The sequence below is a fragment of the Mauremys mutica genome, chromosome 3, assembly GCF_020497125.1.
Source record: "Mauremys mutica isolate MM-2020 ecotype Southern chromosome 3, ASM2049712v1, whole genome shotgun sequence".
NCBI lineage: Eukaryota > Metazoa > Chordata > Testudines > Geoemydidae > Mauremys > Mauremys mutica.
Genome location: NC_059074.1, coordinates 98,179,347 through 98,196,111, shown reverse-complemented (window position 1 = coordinate 98,196,111; position 16,765 = coordinate 98,179,347). Strand labels below are relative to the sequence as shown.

Here is a 16,765-nt window from a genome sequence, read left to right as displayed (position 1 = left end):
TGGGAACAAAATAACTTTACAGCTATATGCTTTTCATACAGATGATTCCCAAAGTACTTTACAGACTGGACCAAACTCTCTCTAGCTGGTGCTGCGAGGAGGAAGAGGGATGCTGCCAGTATATCCTCTGCTCTAGGGATCATGCTGGCCAGGACAGGTTTCTACTGAGGGGTGCCCTTAGTGGGGGGGCTGTGCTGGGAAATGGAGCAGCATGGGCTGTAGCTATGCACTATATCCAGCCAGCTAACCTTTATGATGCACTCAATAGCCCATGCTGATTCCTGTCCAGGCCAGCATGGTACCTAGAGTGGAGGATATACCTGGCAACATCCATCTTCCTCCTCACAGTAGTGGCTAGAGAGGATTTGGTTCAGTCTATGAAGTACTTTGGGAACCTTCTGGATGAAAGGCATATAACTGTAATGTTATATTATTCCTATCCATTATTATATAAGTATATTATGAACTGATGAATTTGAATCAGATGAGTGGACAGTGATACCACTTTCAAAAGTGATGGCTGTTATGGGTGTAATTTACCTTCCTCTTTATTCTCTTTTCCCTGCTTCCATATGCAATGCATAATACCATTTCTCAAATTCCTTTAGCTACAGTATCTACTGTGCCTGCCTTCTCCTCTGGGACTAAGGGAAACAATGTATTCTCCTTAACAAGTAATTTGCTTGCACATTATATTTTGTGGGATTCAGTATATTCTGACAGAAAACTGGGAACTTTTGCACCACTAGCATTTTCCATGAAATCATGCAGCATTAAGCCACGAGCATATTATTTCAATTTTAGAACAAATATTTAAAACCAGCATACTTTTTTGGTGGAGAGAAGTTCTCGCATTTAACAGCAGCTATCACTTCTTGTTGAGACATTTTCTTTCTCCCCCTCCCCCTTTTAATCTCAGTGGAGACTCTCACAAATAATCCTGGCTATTCATGGAAGTAAGAGTGAACTCAGTGATTATTGTATCAAGCAAATGGACGTACACATTTTACAATGAATGCAGACCAAGCAGCTTATTTCCCTCAATATCCTCCAATACCATTCCAAGCAGTCTATCTGCCTCATCACAATCTGTACCTGTTTACATAAACTGAAGGATTGACAGACCAACAGTTCTGAACAAAGTTCTCTCAGTACATGAAGTAATTGCAGGCATTAATCACAGAATAAACACCTGTGTCACTTTCCTCCCTGAAACTGGAAGCAGGCTTGTACTGACTGAGAGCAGAAATACCAGGAAAAAAATGGGATATTGCTAGGAATTAAGGGTCTAATTAAACTCCCATAATAAGTCTTTCAATTATTATTAAAAAAAGCTGGATTCATCCATAAGATTATACCAGCCAGGAACAAACTGAGGTTGTGGAGAACTGCTCCTTGTGTTTTCAAACTCAAACTCAGTGTGTCATGGACAAATTGAACTGAGGTGGCAAAGAATGTGACGACATGTTTTTCAGCTGCTTAAATACCAGTGCTAAGAGTATGGTAACAAGCAAGAGCAATTGGAAATTCTCATTGATGAGAAGAAATTTGATATAATTGACATTACTGAGTCACATGACTGGAATGTTAAAATCACTGATTACAGCCAGTTTAGGAAGGTTAGAGTGGGTAAAAGAAGTGGTGTGTGTGTGTTTATGTGGAAGGAGGACACTCTATATTAAAGACACCATTACCTGTTTCAGAGTTATTGATAAATCAGAATAATGCTTATGAATCAATATTCCCAGTAACTAAACCCAGAAAGGATACTGGTGGGGGCTGTTATAGACCACTGAATCAAACCAGAGAACAGGATGAGTTGCTTCTTAAGAGCTTCTCTGTAAAGTGTTTAAAGAAACCTGTGCTGTTATGAGGGACTTCAGTTTGAGGGACATTCCAGAGATCTCATGCAACCAGTAGTAGAACAACATTAGAGTTTCTAAAAATGACATTTGGTAATTTTCTAACACAACGGGTGTAGCACCCAGTGTGAGGTAATTCAATTCTGGACCTCATTATGATACATGAAGATGAATTAATCATTGGCTCCGATTACATTCATTATGGGCAAACAGAGGACAGTCTCAAACAATCAAATATATATTCCTGGTACTTCCAAAGGGCTAATTCCCCAAAGCTGATGAAAATTAATAGCAAAAATGATTGGGAAGCAAAATGTCGACAGAAAAATGTGAATTAAAAGTGAGAATTGTTTAAGAAGACTTTATTAGATGGTTAGAAAGCCACAATTCCGCACACAAGAAAATAACTAAAAGTCTATCCTTGTTCAGCAAGAAAGTGAAGGGGCAATTGGCTGAGGAAACCTGTGGTCTGCTGATGAGTAAAGATTGTATACTCCTTGGGGATGGGGTCATTGTTTTGTCCTGTGTTTGCAGAATACCTAGCACATTCCTGGTTCACGATAGAGACTCTAGGCACAACGGTAATATAAATAAATAAAAAACAATAATATATGTAATAAATCTTGACATAATGGAGAAATTTCAAAAAGCTGGAAGACTGCTAATATCCTGCCTGTATTCAAAAAGGGTAAATGGGATGGAATGATTCTAGGCAAAATAATGGAAAAGCTGCTATAGTATTCAATCAATACAGAATTAAAGGCTAGAAACATGGAAAACAGCTCATCAAACAAACCTGCTTTCATTTTTTGATGCGATGACAAGTTGGACTGATAAAGATAACTGTAGATGTAATATACTTTGACTTTTGTCAGGCTTTTGACTTGGTAATGCACAACATTCTGATTAAAAGATTAGCACTGTACAATACCAATAAAGCACACAATCAATGGATTAAGAACTGGCTAACTAATAGATCTCTAAAAGTAGTTGTCAATGTGGATTCATCTTGAATGGGGTGTTTCTAGTGGGGTTATGCAAGGATCAGTACCAGGCCCAATGCCATTCAATATTTTACCAATGACCTAGAGGTAAATATAAAATGACTGGTGACAAAGATTAGCAGAGTGGTAATAATGATAAGGACAGGGCAGTACAGAACAATCTGGATTTCGTGGTAAACTGGGCCCACTCAGACAAAACGTGTTTTGATACAGTCATATGCAAAGTTATGCATCTAGGAACCAAGAATGCAGGCCACACCTACAGCATGGGGGATTGTATCGTGTGATTCAGTGACTTTAAAAAGGATTTAGGTGTCATAGTGGACAAACAACTAAATATGAGCTCCCATTGTGATGTTGTGGCAAAAAGAGCTAATGCAAAGCCTGGAGGTATAAAGAGAAGACTACAGAGTGATTTTACTTCTATATGTAGCCATTGGTAAGACTGATACTAGAATACTGTCTGTAGTTCTGGTGTCCACATTTCAAAAAGGATGTTGAAAAATTGGAGAAGGTGAAGAGAATAGACACTGTAATGATATGAGGGCTGGAGAGAAGAGTAAAAACACGCAATCTGTTTAGCCAGGGCCGGCTCTAGTTTTTTTGCTGCCCCAAGCAAAAAAAAAAAAAAAAACCACTCACAGAGCACAACTGCCGAAGCAAAAAAAAAAAAAAGCCTCCCAGAATGCCACCCCTGGAATTGTGCTGCCCCAAGCACGTGCTTGGTTTGCTGGTGCCTAGAGCCGGTCCGGTGTTTATCAGAAAGAAAATGGAGAGGTGGTGTATAGTATCTTTATGGGGAGAAAACAGCGGACACTAAACAGGCTCCATACTTTAGCAAGAACTAATGGCTAGAAGTTAAGCCAGAAAAAATCATGTTGGAAATAAGGCAGACATTTTTAATAGTGAGAGTGATTAACCATTGGGACAAACTACTAAGGAAATGGTGGATTCTCCATCTCTGGCTATCTTCCCATCAAGCATGGATGCCTTTCTGGGAGTATACTTTAGTCAATACAAGTTATTGGGCTCATTACAGGAGTAACTAGGTTCTATAGCCTTTGTTACAGAGGAGTCAGACTAGATCAGTGGTTTTCAATTTGTGGGGTCCGCACTCTATGTCTAAGATTTACAAAGGGGTCTGCACCTCCATTGGAAATTTTTAGAGATCTGTAAATGAAAAAAGGTTGAAAACCGTTGGACTAAATGATCTAATGGGTCCTTCTGGCCTTAAAAGCTTGGGGGGAAATGAATCTCTGGAAGCTTGAGAGAGGACTACATAAAAATGCTCTTTCTGCTATTATTTCCAATGGGCACAGTTATCACTCAGACAGGTTTCTGAGTCACAAATAATGCAAGCTAAGGCCAGAATTAAATTCTTGAAATACCAGCATAGAAAATGTGTACTTATATTTTTTCTTTACAGAGCTAAATTTAAAATTGCTAGTGCCCTGAGTTTCTTTTCTCAGACATCATTTTGGAGATCCAGAGTTGCAGAGCAGCCTTCATCCCTATTTAAAACAAACTAAAGAACAGGAAGGCTAAATTCAAGTTGTGTGACGTGATGCTGTTGAAGTTACTGTTTAAAAATTAAAAATAAAATAGAAAACCACAAGTCCCTCTACAATGATGATGCGAAAGCCACTGATATGTCCAAGTAGGTTGTTGAAGAGGCTAAGAAAACAAAACAAACCCAGGTACTATTGCAAATGGCTCTGTTCTAACTGCACAAGGTTAAGGGATTTGCTGTATTTCAAAACCTAGCTCTGGTTCAAATAAGCGCTTATCTATATTTTAATATAAATAGTGCGGAAGTGTATGTTTGTGTAAATACAGGAAAAATAACATATCTGAGGTGATAGCCCTAAACAACTTAATCTAGCATTGTATGACAGTATGTTGGGGGGGGGGTTCATAGGTTCATCCCCCTGCCCTTCCAAGGAGATGCCTAACCCAGATTCACATAGACACCCAAGTATATGGTTGCAGAAATATTAGGATTAGCCTATTATGCTACTTCTATATAATATTTGCAAATGGACGATTTATTAGAGTTAACCTAGCACCTTCATAGCATTCTGGCCTTTTTGCCATCTATTCTGATATTAAGCCAATACAGCTGATATTCTGAGCACCTGTTACTAACTAATTTATCCATTTATTTGTACTTACTTCACTTCCTACTTTATTTTTTCGTTTAATTTAGCCCTAAGGTTGAACCAATTTTTTACATCATTCTTTTTGTTCCTTTCTCACTTCATTCTCTTCCTAGCATGATTTGGTCTCTTCTCTTTCTGCCAGGTTACCCTCCCTATGAGGGATACTGCTTTGTTTTTACAGGGGTGTGGTACCTTATAGGCTGAAATGGCTTGTAAAATTAAGTAGTCGGTATGACATGCATGACAAAGCCCTGTTAAGGCTGGAAATTCAGAAATCTGGAGAGTTTCTTTAAATGACATAACACTAATTTGTATATTTGGTGAATATGTATCACCTTATTTCCATAACTGACTAGGGCAAACTAGTGAGCAGAACTAATGCCTGACAGGTTTGCAGCATTGAATAAGCTGTAGGATTGCCATGCTCCTGCTTGACTCTGTCATCTCTTTGGACTGGCATCCAGCTAACTCTGACCCTGGCTACTACTTGTCCTGGACTTGGCAGGGAACTGTGACTGGGTTGGTGCCTCTGGGGGTGGCTGGGAGATCTGTCTGCTTCCTGATGGGAATGCTCTGGCTGAGCTGATGGCCCCTAGCTGGGGGGCTGAGTTCTGAGTTCCCCATGCTCCCTTGCTTTAATCAACTTTTGCTGGTCCTTGTTGCAAAGGCTGTCTAATCGCCAGTCTAAACCGCAGTGTGTATTCCACTTTATGCCTATCTGCCTATGGCCCCATTACAACAGCCAATGATCACCAGGGTTTCGAGATACACTAACCCCCTTCCCTTCCATTAGACTCAACCCCTATATGGGTGTCTGGGAAGTACGGTAGCATAGGAGCTGTTACAACACCCTTACACCATGTGAGGTTTTATTTATGTGGGAGGAATCTTCCATGGACAAGTTAAGCTTTTTCAGGTTGCTTTACAATGAAACAGCCTTAACAAATCAGAGAATCTTGCCTGCTATCTCTGCGGTTATATGACATTGTCATTGAAAAAGTGCTTACTGGAGCTATCTTTTCCTTTGAAACTCCTATTTTTAAACTTGATGACATGTAGAAAGTGTCCTTGCAGTAATTATCACTTGTAGTGAGTTAGGAACAGGAGATTGAGGCTGAGATCCTGCTTTATTTGGACTCTCACTTTTCATCATTAACTCTTTTGGACGTATGGTAAAAAACTGACACCCTGCTGCCAAAGGACACTGGTGAAAATGTTTTTTAAAAGGAATGTCAGTAATAAAACAGATTCTGGAGAGACAATGGAGGCAGTGCCACTTTTTATTTTAACACATACATTATGGAAGTATCCCAAACGCTCATATCTGGTTACTAATCATCATCTGTACTGAAAAGACTACACAGCCAGTTATGGCCAGGAGGCTAGAGGCTTGCTGTTCTCCGTTATCAAGAGGATGCTAAAGGAACAGTAAGTCCCTGAGTCTCTGAGCATCATCATCCGTAATCATACATTTAAAAAATAAAAGCAAAAGCGGGAGTTCGGACACTATCAATTGGGGAGAAAAACTTGTCTTACTGTGGAAATGTTCAGTCTAAACTTCCATTTATCAACTCCAATCTAGCTTCAAGGTACACTGAATTGGCAACCTTTTGTGGATTATTTTAAAAAAGAGTAGACAGTTTATCCAAATCCTGATATTATTTCTGTGTATCTGTTCTGCCAGTTTTTCCAAAGAGTAATTAGGCCTGAGTTCAGAAAACAGAAAAATGTGGCCTTGGTCACAACTGTGTCCCAAGTTAGCAACCAAAGAAAAATCATCAGATATAAATAAATAGCAAGGGCATCTTAGAAGTTAGTTATGCCATGCTCTGATTAAAGTAACAGTTAAATAAAAGAAAACAGATAACTATGGGGAGAGGCTGTCAGTGGCTGTGGGATGTGATAATGTTGTCTGAAAGACTTATGCTTTAGTCTGGGATAAGGAGAGTTATATAAATGTTAATGGACTAAATTCAGCAGAGGAGAAGCTATTGTGTTGGGAAGGCCTGTTCTGATACCTACCTGTGGCTTAATTATATTGTCATCTTTTTGGGTCAGCAGATATGCTTGAAACTCCCAACTGCACCTTGGGATTCCATAATTTAAAAAAAAAATACTATGAATGCAGAAGAAAAGAGATAAGCTTATTACACACTAATGAACTAAGGAAACAGCATTGCCTGCATGCTGATACAAAAAATGCCTCCATGTCTAGATTCTTCTACTGATTTTCTTATGAACATGGTTTCTTTAAGATGTTATCAGACCCATTCTGGTATTGGGGCAATCCCTGTAGATTGTTTTCATAGTCAAGGAAGTGCCTGACCTGCAGCACTCAATAAAAAGCATGGACCAGAAAGGGGCATGCTCTCAAAAGATGCTGTTGCACATGCACCTTTTGCATTTTGTGGATAGCCAGATTTGTAGTCTTTTCAATAAAGATGAGTAGTGACCAGAAATGGGGGAAGCTTTGGACATTTCCAAAGAATGTGTGTTAAATATACATAAGGGATTCTAATCGTGTTGCTCAATGTGCTTCTGGAAGTTGCTCAGGTACTATGGTAATGAGGACTATATAAGAACCTGAAAAGAACTGAATTAAGACACTGACTACAGTCACTGTCTGGCTTTGGAAAGTCCTGGTGACTGTGAAGAGTGGGATGAACAGGTGATCAAACATTACAATACTTCAATAAAATGGCTTTCCCAAAGACTTAAAAACACTCTCCCCCCCTCACCCCAAGTAAAGTGTAATCAACAGTCTGAGCAATAATAAGAGATGTAATGCATACACAGTTAAATACATCCTTAATTGTACCCATGTTTTAAGAGTAATCCTGCAGTCTTAATTCAATTGTACTTTAGAGGTCTCTGTACCTACAGTAAAGTCAAGTAAAACAAATACCACTGGTGCACAAAATCAGTGATCTAACTTGCTTAGTAACTTAGTGTAAAGATTCCATTGTAAGTTGTTGGCTGCCCATCTTTCTCCTTTGTTGACTGTCTCCTGTAGTCATTGACTTACAATATATGTTAGTTTATGGCTGGGAGACGAGAAGGAGATCGCCTTGTATTACTTTCAATAGTTTACCATTAGTTTCTCTTCTCCCCTATCCCTGAACCTCTTATCTAGAGCTGTACTTACCTTCTCTTTTCTACCTTTTCCCCTTACAAATAACATACAAGTTGTTCTTATCCCACCTAAACCTCATGATGGACCTAATCCTGAGGTCTTTAAAATTCCCACTGAAATCCACAGGAGCTGGCCTGAGTAAGGACTAAGGCCCCGATCTTCAAAAGATATTTAGATGCTTAACTCCCATTGATTCCAAAGGCAGTTGGCTCCTAAACACCTTTGAGAATCTGGGTGCAAAGGCCCAATTACACTACTCTTACTCATTTTGAGTAATATCTTACTCTCAACGTAATCACTGAGTAAATTACCACACAAACTGAATAAGAGTGACAGAATTAGGTCCTATGTAAATAATGAGGCACATATTCTGCCACTTTTACTCATGCTGAGCACAAATGAAGACCCTGATCATATAAACACTTATATGTCTGATTAATTGTACACAATGAGACTACACATGTGAGTAACGTTAAGCATATATTTAAGCATTTGCAAACCATGAGATTTAATCTGATTACTTTGCATATAGCCTCATTGATGGCACATGACTCTAAGCAAGGATCTCATGATTTGGGCCACCGTGCCTGGTTAAATGTGTTAATACTTACATTTTACTCTCACCTATAATGCTGTAAGACATAATATAAAATAATGTAATGAATTTAGCTTTATTTTGCTTCCCTTCTATTTTATTTTAATTACCAAGAACACACAACACTGATGAGAGTGTGACAAATGTACATTGTATATCTTCAACTTTGCCACCTGGGAAAAAAGAGAAATGTCAGGGATTCCGTTTAGCTTAAACTGAATCTTTTGTATGCATGCCTATTGGGTTCAAGAATTTGTAGTTTTGAATAGATCTGAATTAAAAAGCAATAAAAACACATTTGCAAAAGACAATGAACATGGTGTTTCATGAAACTGAAGTGTGGGACTGTGCATTGGATAAAACTAATATAATCCAATTCCTCTGAGAAAATGTTCAAAGAAAAGTATGTGTATACCCACCATACATTTTTAGACATATTAATAAGGCCAAACTTTCTAGCCATTCAGCTACAAGAGTGTTCACTTCAGGAATGAATACAACAGCAAAGAACCCATAAGGTTTCAGACTGCTGCAGAAGTAACCCATTCAAACACTAATGGCATTTTATTTCCAGATGACTTAACTATGACCCCGTATAATCTTTAAACCAAAGCCGCGTGTCATTATTGGATTTGCCTAAGATACTATTTTAATATTTGGATGAAATTTATACAGCAGCTGCTACAGCTGTTTGATTTTATTATTGAACCTGCTCCATTAATATGCATGTTGACTGAATAACTGCCGATGAGCCTTTTAAAATATGCTCCTAATCACATCAGCATTAAATATTAAACAGGAACTCGTCTCTACCATTTGCTTGCATTCTCTCTTTCTTAGCTTATCAGTACATGTGTGTCTGGGCGAGCAGTTATTTCTGCTGATAACTTCATTTATCCTAAACATACACTTTTTTTGCTATTGTTATTTAGAATTCTCCCACCATGGAAAAGGTGATACTCAACAGATGCAAGTTTGAAAGTGTTGCTTCTAGTAAACATTTTGCCTCAAGGTTTTTTGTCCTATCTTTTCTTTCTTTCTCTCTCTAGGGAATTTTTGTTCTAGGATTGCCATATGCTCTTCTCCACAGTGGATACAGTGGGCTGTTTCTTATTATCCTGGCTGCAATGTTCTGCTGCTATACTGGCAAAATTCTAATCGCTTGCTTGTACGAAGAAAATGAAGATGGGCACCTCATAAGAGTGAGAGACACATATGAAGACATTGCTAATGCCTGCTGTAAAAAGCGATTTCCCAGACTAGGCGGCATAGTTGTCAATGTGACCCAGGTGATGGAACTGATCATGACCTGCATTTTGTATCTGGTTGTTAGTGGGAACTTGCTGTCACATAGTTTTCCATATTTACGAGTGACGGAGAAAACTTGGTCTGTAATTGCGTTTGTAACATTGCTGCCTTGTGTGTTTATCAAAACTCTAAGCATTGTTTCCAAACTCAGCCTGCTGTGCTCCTTAGTCCATTTCATTATCATCTTCATAGTGATGAGTTACTGTCTGACACAAATACATCAGTGGTCTTGGACAAGATTTAGACTCTCCATTGAGTTTGAGGATTTCCTGGTCTCAGTGGGGGTGATCATTTTCAGTTACACTTCACAAATATTTCTTCCTACTCTTGAAGGGAACATGAAAAACCCAAAGGAATTTAGCTGTATGTTGAACTGGACTCACTTTTTTGCTTGTCTCTTCAAGACAGCCTTTGCACTGACTGCATTCCTGACCTGGGGTGAAGAGACAAAGGAAGTTATTACTGACAACCTGCCATCATCCCTGAAAACCCTGGTGAATTTGTGCTTCTTAGCCAAGGCTCTTCTGTCCTACCCACTGCCCTTTTTTGCAGTCACAGAAATACTGCATACTTGCATATCTAGCAGTAATCGTTCTAATTACAGAGACCCTCTGTTTATTGTAGTTTTAAGAGGCTTGGCCCTCTTGTTCACTCTGCTGATGGCCATGTTCATACCACATTTTGCTCTGCTGATGGGTTTAACAGGCAGTGTAACAGGTGCTGCTATGACTTTTCTTCTTCCTTCTCTTTTCCACTTAAAACTTAAATGGGGAAAGTTAGTGTTCTTGGAGAAATGTGCAGCCATTTCGCTTTTTATTGTGGGTTTCCTTTGCAGCTTAGCGGGTATAGTCTGCTCAATAAAAGGGCTGATTGAAGCAGTTGGAAGAATGTAGAAAGGCCATCTTGAAAATCTGATAATATACTCTTGCGAATGCAATTCCAAAATTAATATATCATACAGCAGAGACTTTCAAGTTTGTTTTAATATAAGAACTATTACTTGTTTTTAAAATGAGAAAAGAAAGAAAAACAACTTGGTTTACAATTGAAATATTTTGTCATTGAATTGAAATGAGAGTTTCATCTGCTCTCACGTTCAACATTAACAAGAAAAACAGAAGCACTTTTAATAGACCATTCCCACTTTTAATTCACAGTTATTTATGAGTATATCTGTTCTAGCTAATCAGTGCAGTTTTCCTGGAAGTCAGTTTCTAAGATTCCTTCCCCTGCAATGCAATTATCCTATTGGTTTGATTACAAGATGTCTTACTATTAGAATGAAGAAGTTAATCTGCAGTTCACTTTCTGTATTAGGCAGACAATTTCTTTGAACTTTTTATTTTATCTGACTAAATTAAAAGCTGAAATGAAGTAAATCAAGTTCAACAAACAGACACATAGTTAACATCCGGTATAACTTGCCATCGTCTTTAATTTTAAAAGATATTAGCTTAATAAAGAGATCAGCATTGCAATGTATTTCACTTTAGTGAAAAGTCATCATGATAGGAAGCAATCTAGTCAGGGTACTTTAATGAATACATCTCTTATTATACTAAAGCTATGCTAAGTTAGGAATTAAAGTAATTATTTGAAAGAAGAAAATTAAAATGTTCATTATGAACAGCTTCATGCAACCCTTTATTGAGTCATATGAAAGAGAATCTGATCCAACCATATGTTGGCATGCACAAAGTGGAAACCTCAACAATAACTGTTTAACTGCACTATTTTTCTTTATAATATCTTAGCAGCAATGCTACTGGCCTGCATGAACGACAGTGGCCTCTCAAGGCTAACTGTTCAATGATAAATGGTGCACAATTAAACTTAAGTGATCAACACTATTGATAAGACCAAGTATGTCAGTCTGTTCCTTTGTATTCTTTCTGGTAACTAATGGAATAACATACACTTGTCAAGTTTTGGGCATTAAATATAGGACACTAATGAATTATGAAAACAAAATTGCTATATAACAAAACCCCCAGCACAAACAAGAAAGCAACTAGAGTCTTCTAGCATTTGTGTACTCTCTTAAAAACTATGGGTCAAATTCTGCTCTCATTTGCTCCACATTTACACCAATTTAATTCCATCGCCTTCAGTTGAGTTATTCTGTATTGATGGAGGTGTAAATAGGAGAATATTTGTCTCTATCTACTTTTTAAAAGTATAGTCTTTTTATTTTTATGTAGAATGACAAAAAAAAAAGTGCTGCTCACTGAAGTAGTTGAAAGGTTATTATTACCCCCAATGACATAGACAAAAGGATATTATCCCTTGGATGATGCCAATGAAAGGGTATCATTACTTTTTTATGTGGAGAACATTCTCAAATAAGTAAACATGCAAGAACGGTATTAGTTATATTTTATCCTTTATGTGTCTGAGGACATAAGAAGGTAGTTTGAAGTGTTGCATAAGAATTCTTGAGCTTAGTTTATTCAACAAATCTCCAAACCAAATTGCACAGGCTTTTTTTTTCTATCCCATTTTCTTTTATTGCTTTCTGTCTTGTATTCTTCAGAGATTTCTTAGAGTTGCCTCAGTGAATGTACCACTCGGAAGTCTTCACATGAATTTGAATATTTTAACTGGTTGGAAAGTAGTAAGATTTTTTTTTTTAAATTTACAAAACAAAACCCTCAGTTTTTCTCAAAAGGTTTTGCAAACACTTTGAAATGTTTTTAGTTTTTGGACAAAATGCCCCCCAAAGTGATTTTGTTTTTGTTTTTTTCTAAACTGAAAATGGAAATATTATGGTTTTCAGGTTTTTTTGTTTTTCAGTTGCTGTTTGTGTCCCCTCCCTCACTCCTATGTTGCCCCTGAAAATGTGTGGGGGAAAAAGGAGAAAAAAAAACCACCCTGAAAAACCAATACACAAAAACTTTTCAATTTCAAAAAGAAAAAGTTATCTTGGTACTTACTGGGTCTATCACCATACAGCTATTTGGGACATTTAAGGGATATGGATACACTATATGTCTGTGAAATGACTAGCACACAGTCGGGCACTGAATAAATACTAATAACTAAAATCACTGCAGCTAGAGAAAACAGACAGACAGACTTACTTGGTGTTCCAATCCACTACCCCGCCAGTCTTTTATTAAAACTTGTTTTAAGAGCCAACGATCAGCATTAACTGGAACATCCATCAGAGTATGTGATGAGAATCAAATTGCAAATAAATACAGTCTTGAAAGGAAATATCTACCAACCCTTTTCCTCCTTTACTAACTGCACCTAGCAGCATCTGTCCGGTAGCAAGATTCCAAGTTCCCCCTTCAGTGATGATATCATTAGTACCAGCTAAAACAGTCTCTCCCTGTTAATTTTGAGATGGTTGTGGCATCATCAGCGGGTTTAAGGGAAACAGAGCCCTGAACTCAGCACTTGGCACATATACATCCTAGTTGGGGAAGATACTTAAGCACACAAAAGCCACTGGGACTACTCACATGCTTAAAGTTAGGCATGTGTTTAAGTACCTCCCAGAACTGGAGCTATAAATAGGAACAGCTTCCAAACATTTTCTTTGACTTTGTAAGAGTATTTTAATGTTTAAATTTACATGTAGGGTGAAAGCCAGGACCCACTGAAGTCAATGGGAGGTTTGTCATTGACTTCAGTGGAGCCAGGATCACACCTACAATTTGTTAATGATGTTCTGTAACAAAAGCTTTGCAGTCCATTTTAAATCACTTCACTTCCTAACTGGGAATTGTTTTCCCCACCACTATATTTCTTTCTCCTCTTTCAGCAATGAGATGTGTTCCCTGCTGCTGCTAGTGATAACAGAACATCAGCAATAGATCAGGAAAGGGTATTAAAAGGCCGGTGTTGAGGCCAGAACCACTTTATTATCTGTTCACCCCTGATTATAATGCATTTCGCTTTTCATTCTCTGAAGTGAATTCTGAATCACACATACAAAATTCATTCTACACTAATCAGTTACTCTGAAAAAGTGCAAAAAAAAAAGCATGTGGAGTAGAAGGAAATAAGGTATGTTGTCTGTGCTTTAAAGACTAGTCTGCTACTAAATCAAATTTCAATATTCAGTACTCCCATTCATGAACTATAAAACTTTAAAAACTGGTGACTGATTGCTGAAAATCATTTACCCTGTTCTTCTGCATTATTATTAATAACTGGATGATCTATCGCTGCTAGAAAATGTTTAATCTTCCAAATTTCAGTTGAAAAGGAAATGAAGCTCAAAAAAGTATTCTGATGGTATTTCAAGATTTACAGTCCTAGGAGCTCACATGGGAAATAAAATGTTAGGAAATTGACTGTGTTCTGTAGTAGTTTGTCATGTATTTGAAAATACACCATTTGAAAACTTTTAAGTATTGTTGTCCACTGTTTAGCTATCTGTAGCTACTTGTGAGCTATCCATCTAGGATATGTATATGGCCCACATTGCTGTAGTGCCTGAGCACCTCACAGTCTTTTGAGAGAATCGTAAAAATAATGTATTTATCCTCACAATACTTCTGTGAACTAGGGATTATTATCCCCATTTTACAGATGAGGGTGCAAAACACAGAGAGATTCTACGACTTGCCAAAGGTCACACAATACTCTGTGGTGGAGCAAGAAATTCAACATCCCAGGTTCCATGGGTTTCTAATGCACTAACCAATAGACTATCCTTTCTTCCAGCGGTGGGGTTCTAATATCAGAGGCAGCTCCCCTTCCTTCCTCCTTCTCCTCTGCCAATTTATGTCCTCCTGAGATTACGGTATATAATATGGTGGACTATATAGGAGGTTGGTCCACACCATTTATGCTAATGTTGCCCTTCCTACTCAATCTTTTCTTTTCTTGAAGAAATGAATACAAGAGGAGGCGGGAGGAAGGGTATTTTAAAGGGAAATAGGGAAGGGAGGGGAAGAGGAAAAGAGGAGCAGAAAGAAAGATGGAGAGGAAATAGAAGCTAGAAGAAATAAAGAAAAAAAGGAGATGGATAAGAACCCAGAGACAGGGAAATGGTAGAATAAAGATGATGAATGGGAGAAGAGGAGGAACGAAGAAGTGAAAGGAAGGGGAGGACAGACAGCGGGAACAAGGAGGGAAACAGAAGGGCAGAAAGGGGAAAGGAAGGGAAGAGAAAAGTGACAAAAGAAGATGAAAGAGAAGACGGGGAGCTGCCTTCAGCGTTAGAATCCCACCACCCTAAGAAATTGATCACAGGTACCTGCTAGTAGTAATTCAAGCTTTGCTGCCTGGTGCGAGCTATTTCCTGTATGTGATCAGTTCTCCATTTGTTCAGTCCCCCAAAGCACTCACGAGCTTGGAACTTTTAAAATAAAATCCTTGCTAGCTCTCTGAGTTGCTATGTTTAATGCTCTCTGTTTTCCAAAGGCTTTTGACAAACTGCTAAATAAAAATGTTCTAAAAATCTATATTTCTCTTCAGTCTATTATATATCCCTTCCTCCGCGTGCTCTTCCCTCTCCTCCCCACCATTATAAGTTCACAAATACCCACTGGGCCCAATTCATTGTTTTCCTGATGCACCATAGACAGCACAAAAGGACCATAAAGCAGGAATAAAGCCCCTTGCAGTGAGGCCACTGGTGCAGGGAACCTCTCTTAGCTGGGTGCAGAGCCAGCACTGCACCCCCCTAAAATCCCCGGACTTAGAGAGTGTTCTGGCCAGGCCAGGTGCATGTTGAGTGTGAATGTGATGGTCCTATTTCTCAGATGCCACAACATCTGTAAGGGCCATGGAACAAATTAGAGCAGCCCCATGGGTTGTCCTAACATGAACCAAGTATTGAACTAGTCTCTAGAAGCCTCAGAATCAAGGCTGCAAAAAGCTGTGGGGGCAGGGACTAATTCCCTGCATAAAGCAACAAAGAATCCTGTGGCACCTTATAGACTAACAGACGTTTTGCAGCATGAGCTTTCGTGGGTGAATACCCACTTCTTCGGATGCAAGTGGGTATTCACCCACGAAAGCTCATGCTGCAAAACGTCTGTTAGTCTATAAGGTGCCACAGGATTCTTTGTTGCTTTTACAGATCCAGACTAACACGGCTACCCCTCTGATACCTGCATAAAGCAGATAATATACACACAAGAGTCCAATTATATAAAGAGGTGCATTAATTCAAATGTACCTAGAGATGGTCACATAAGAATGTTCCTCAGAAACTGGTGTAAGCTTCAATGTGAAGTGGAGTTTACTGAGCACAGCCCTACCATAAGTTACAGTGTAGTGTCTAGGTCAAAAATACCAAGCACTCAGCTCCCAGGCTGAATCCAGACTAGCTGATATATATATATATAGCCCACATGACAGGTTCAGATGTTGCAAAATATGATTTTTTTAAAAGAGCAAGTTTCTAGTCCTCATGGTTGCAAAGTTATCCTTCCAGACATAAAGTTGCCTTCCTAAATCTGCAAACAGCCTGAAACAATGGCCCCGGGAGGTGTGAACTTCCTCATTCCTATCAGTCACGCTGAGAAATTGACTCTAAAGCATAAGGGTGACAACTCAAACGATCAGAAATTAATAGTTTATGATGAGGTGATCAAATGGAATGAGAAATGGTGTGGAAATGAATCTTATGGGGGAGGGGGAGGAATTAGGGAGTTGCTCCAGGAAAGGAAATGCAGGTGGAAGAAAAGAGGAGAGACAAAATAAATGGAGGGGGAAGAGAGAAAGGAGGATAAGGAAGTAGA

General features: G+C 38.5%; 1 protein-coding gene across 1 annotated transcript in view; it reads left to right on the top strand.

The window, feature by feature from the left end:
• LOC123366657 (vesicular inhibitory amino acid transporter-like) overlaps window positions 1-10,954 on the top strand; it is a 31,268-nt gene extending 20,314 nt beyond the window's left edge. Inside the window, exon 2 of the mRNA XM_045010303.1 lies at window positions 9,803-10,954. Coding sequence (XP_044866238.1) covers window positions 9,803-10,954 — 1,152 coding nt within the window. The remainder of the gene's footprint in view (window positions 1-9,802) is intronic.
• The last annotated feature ends 5,811 nt before the right edge of the window (window positions 10,955-16,765 follow it).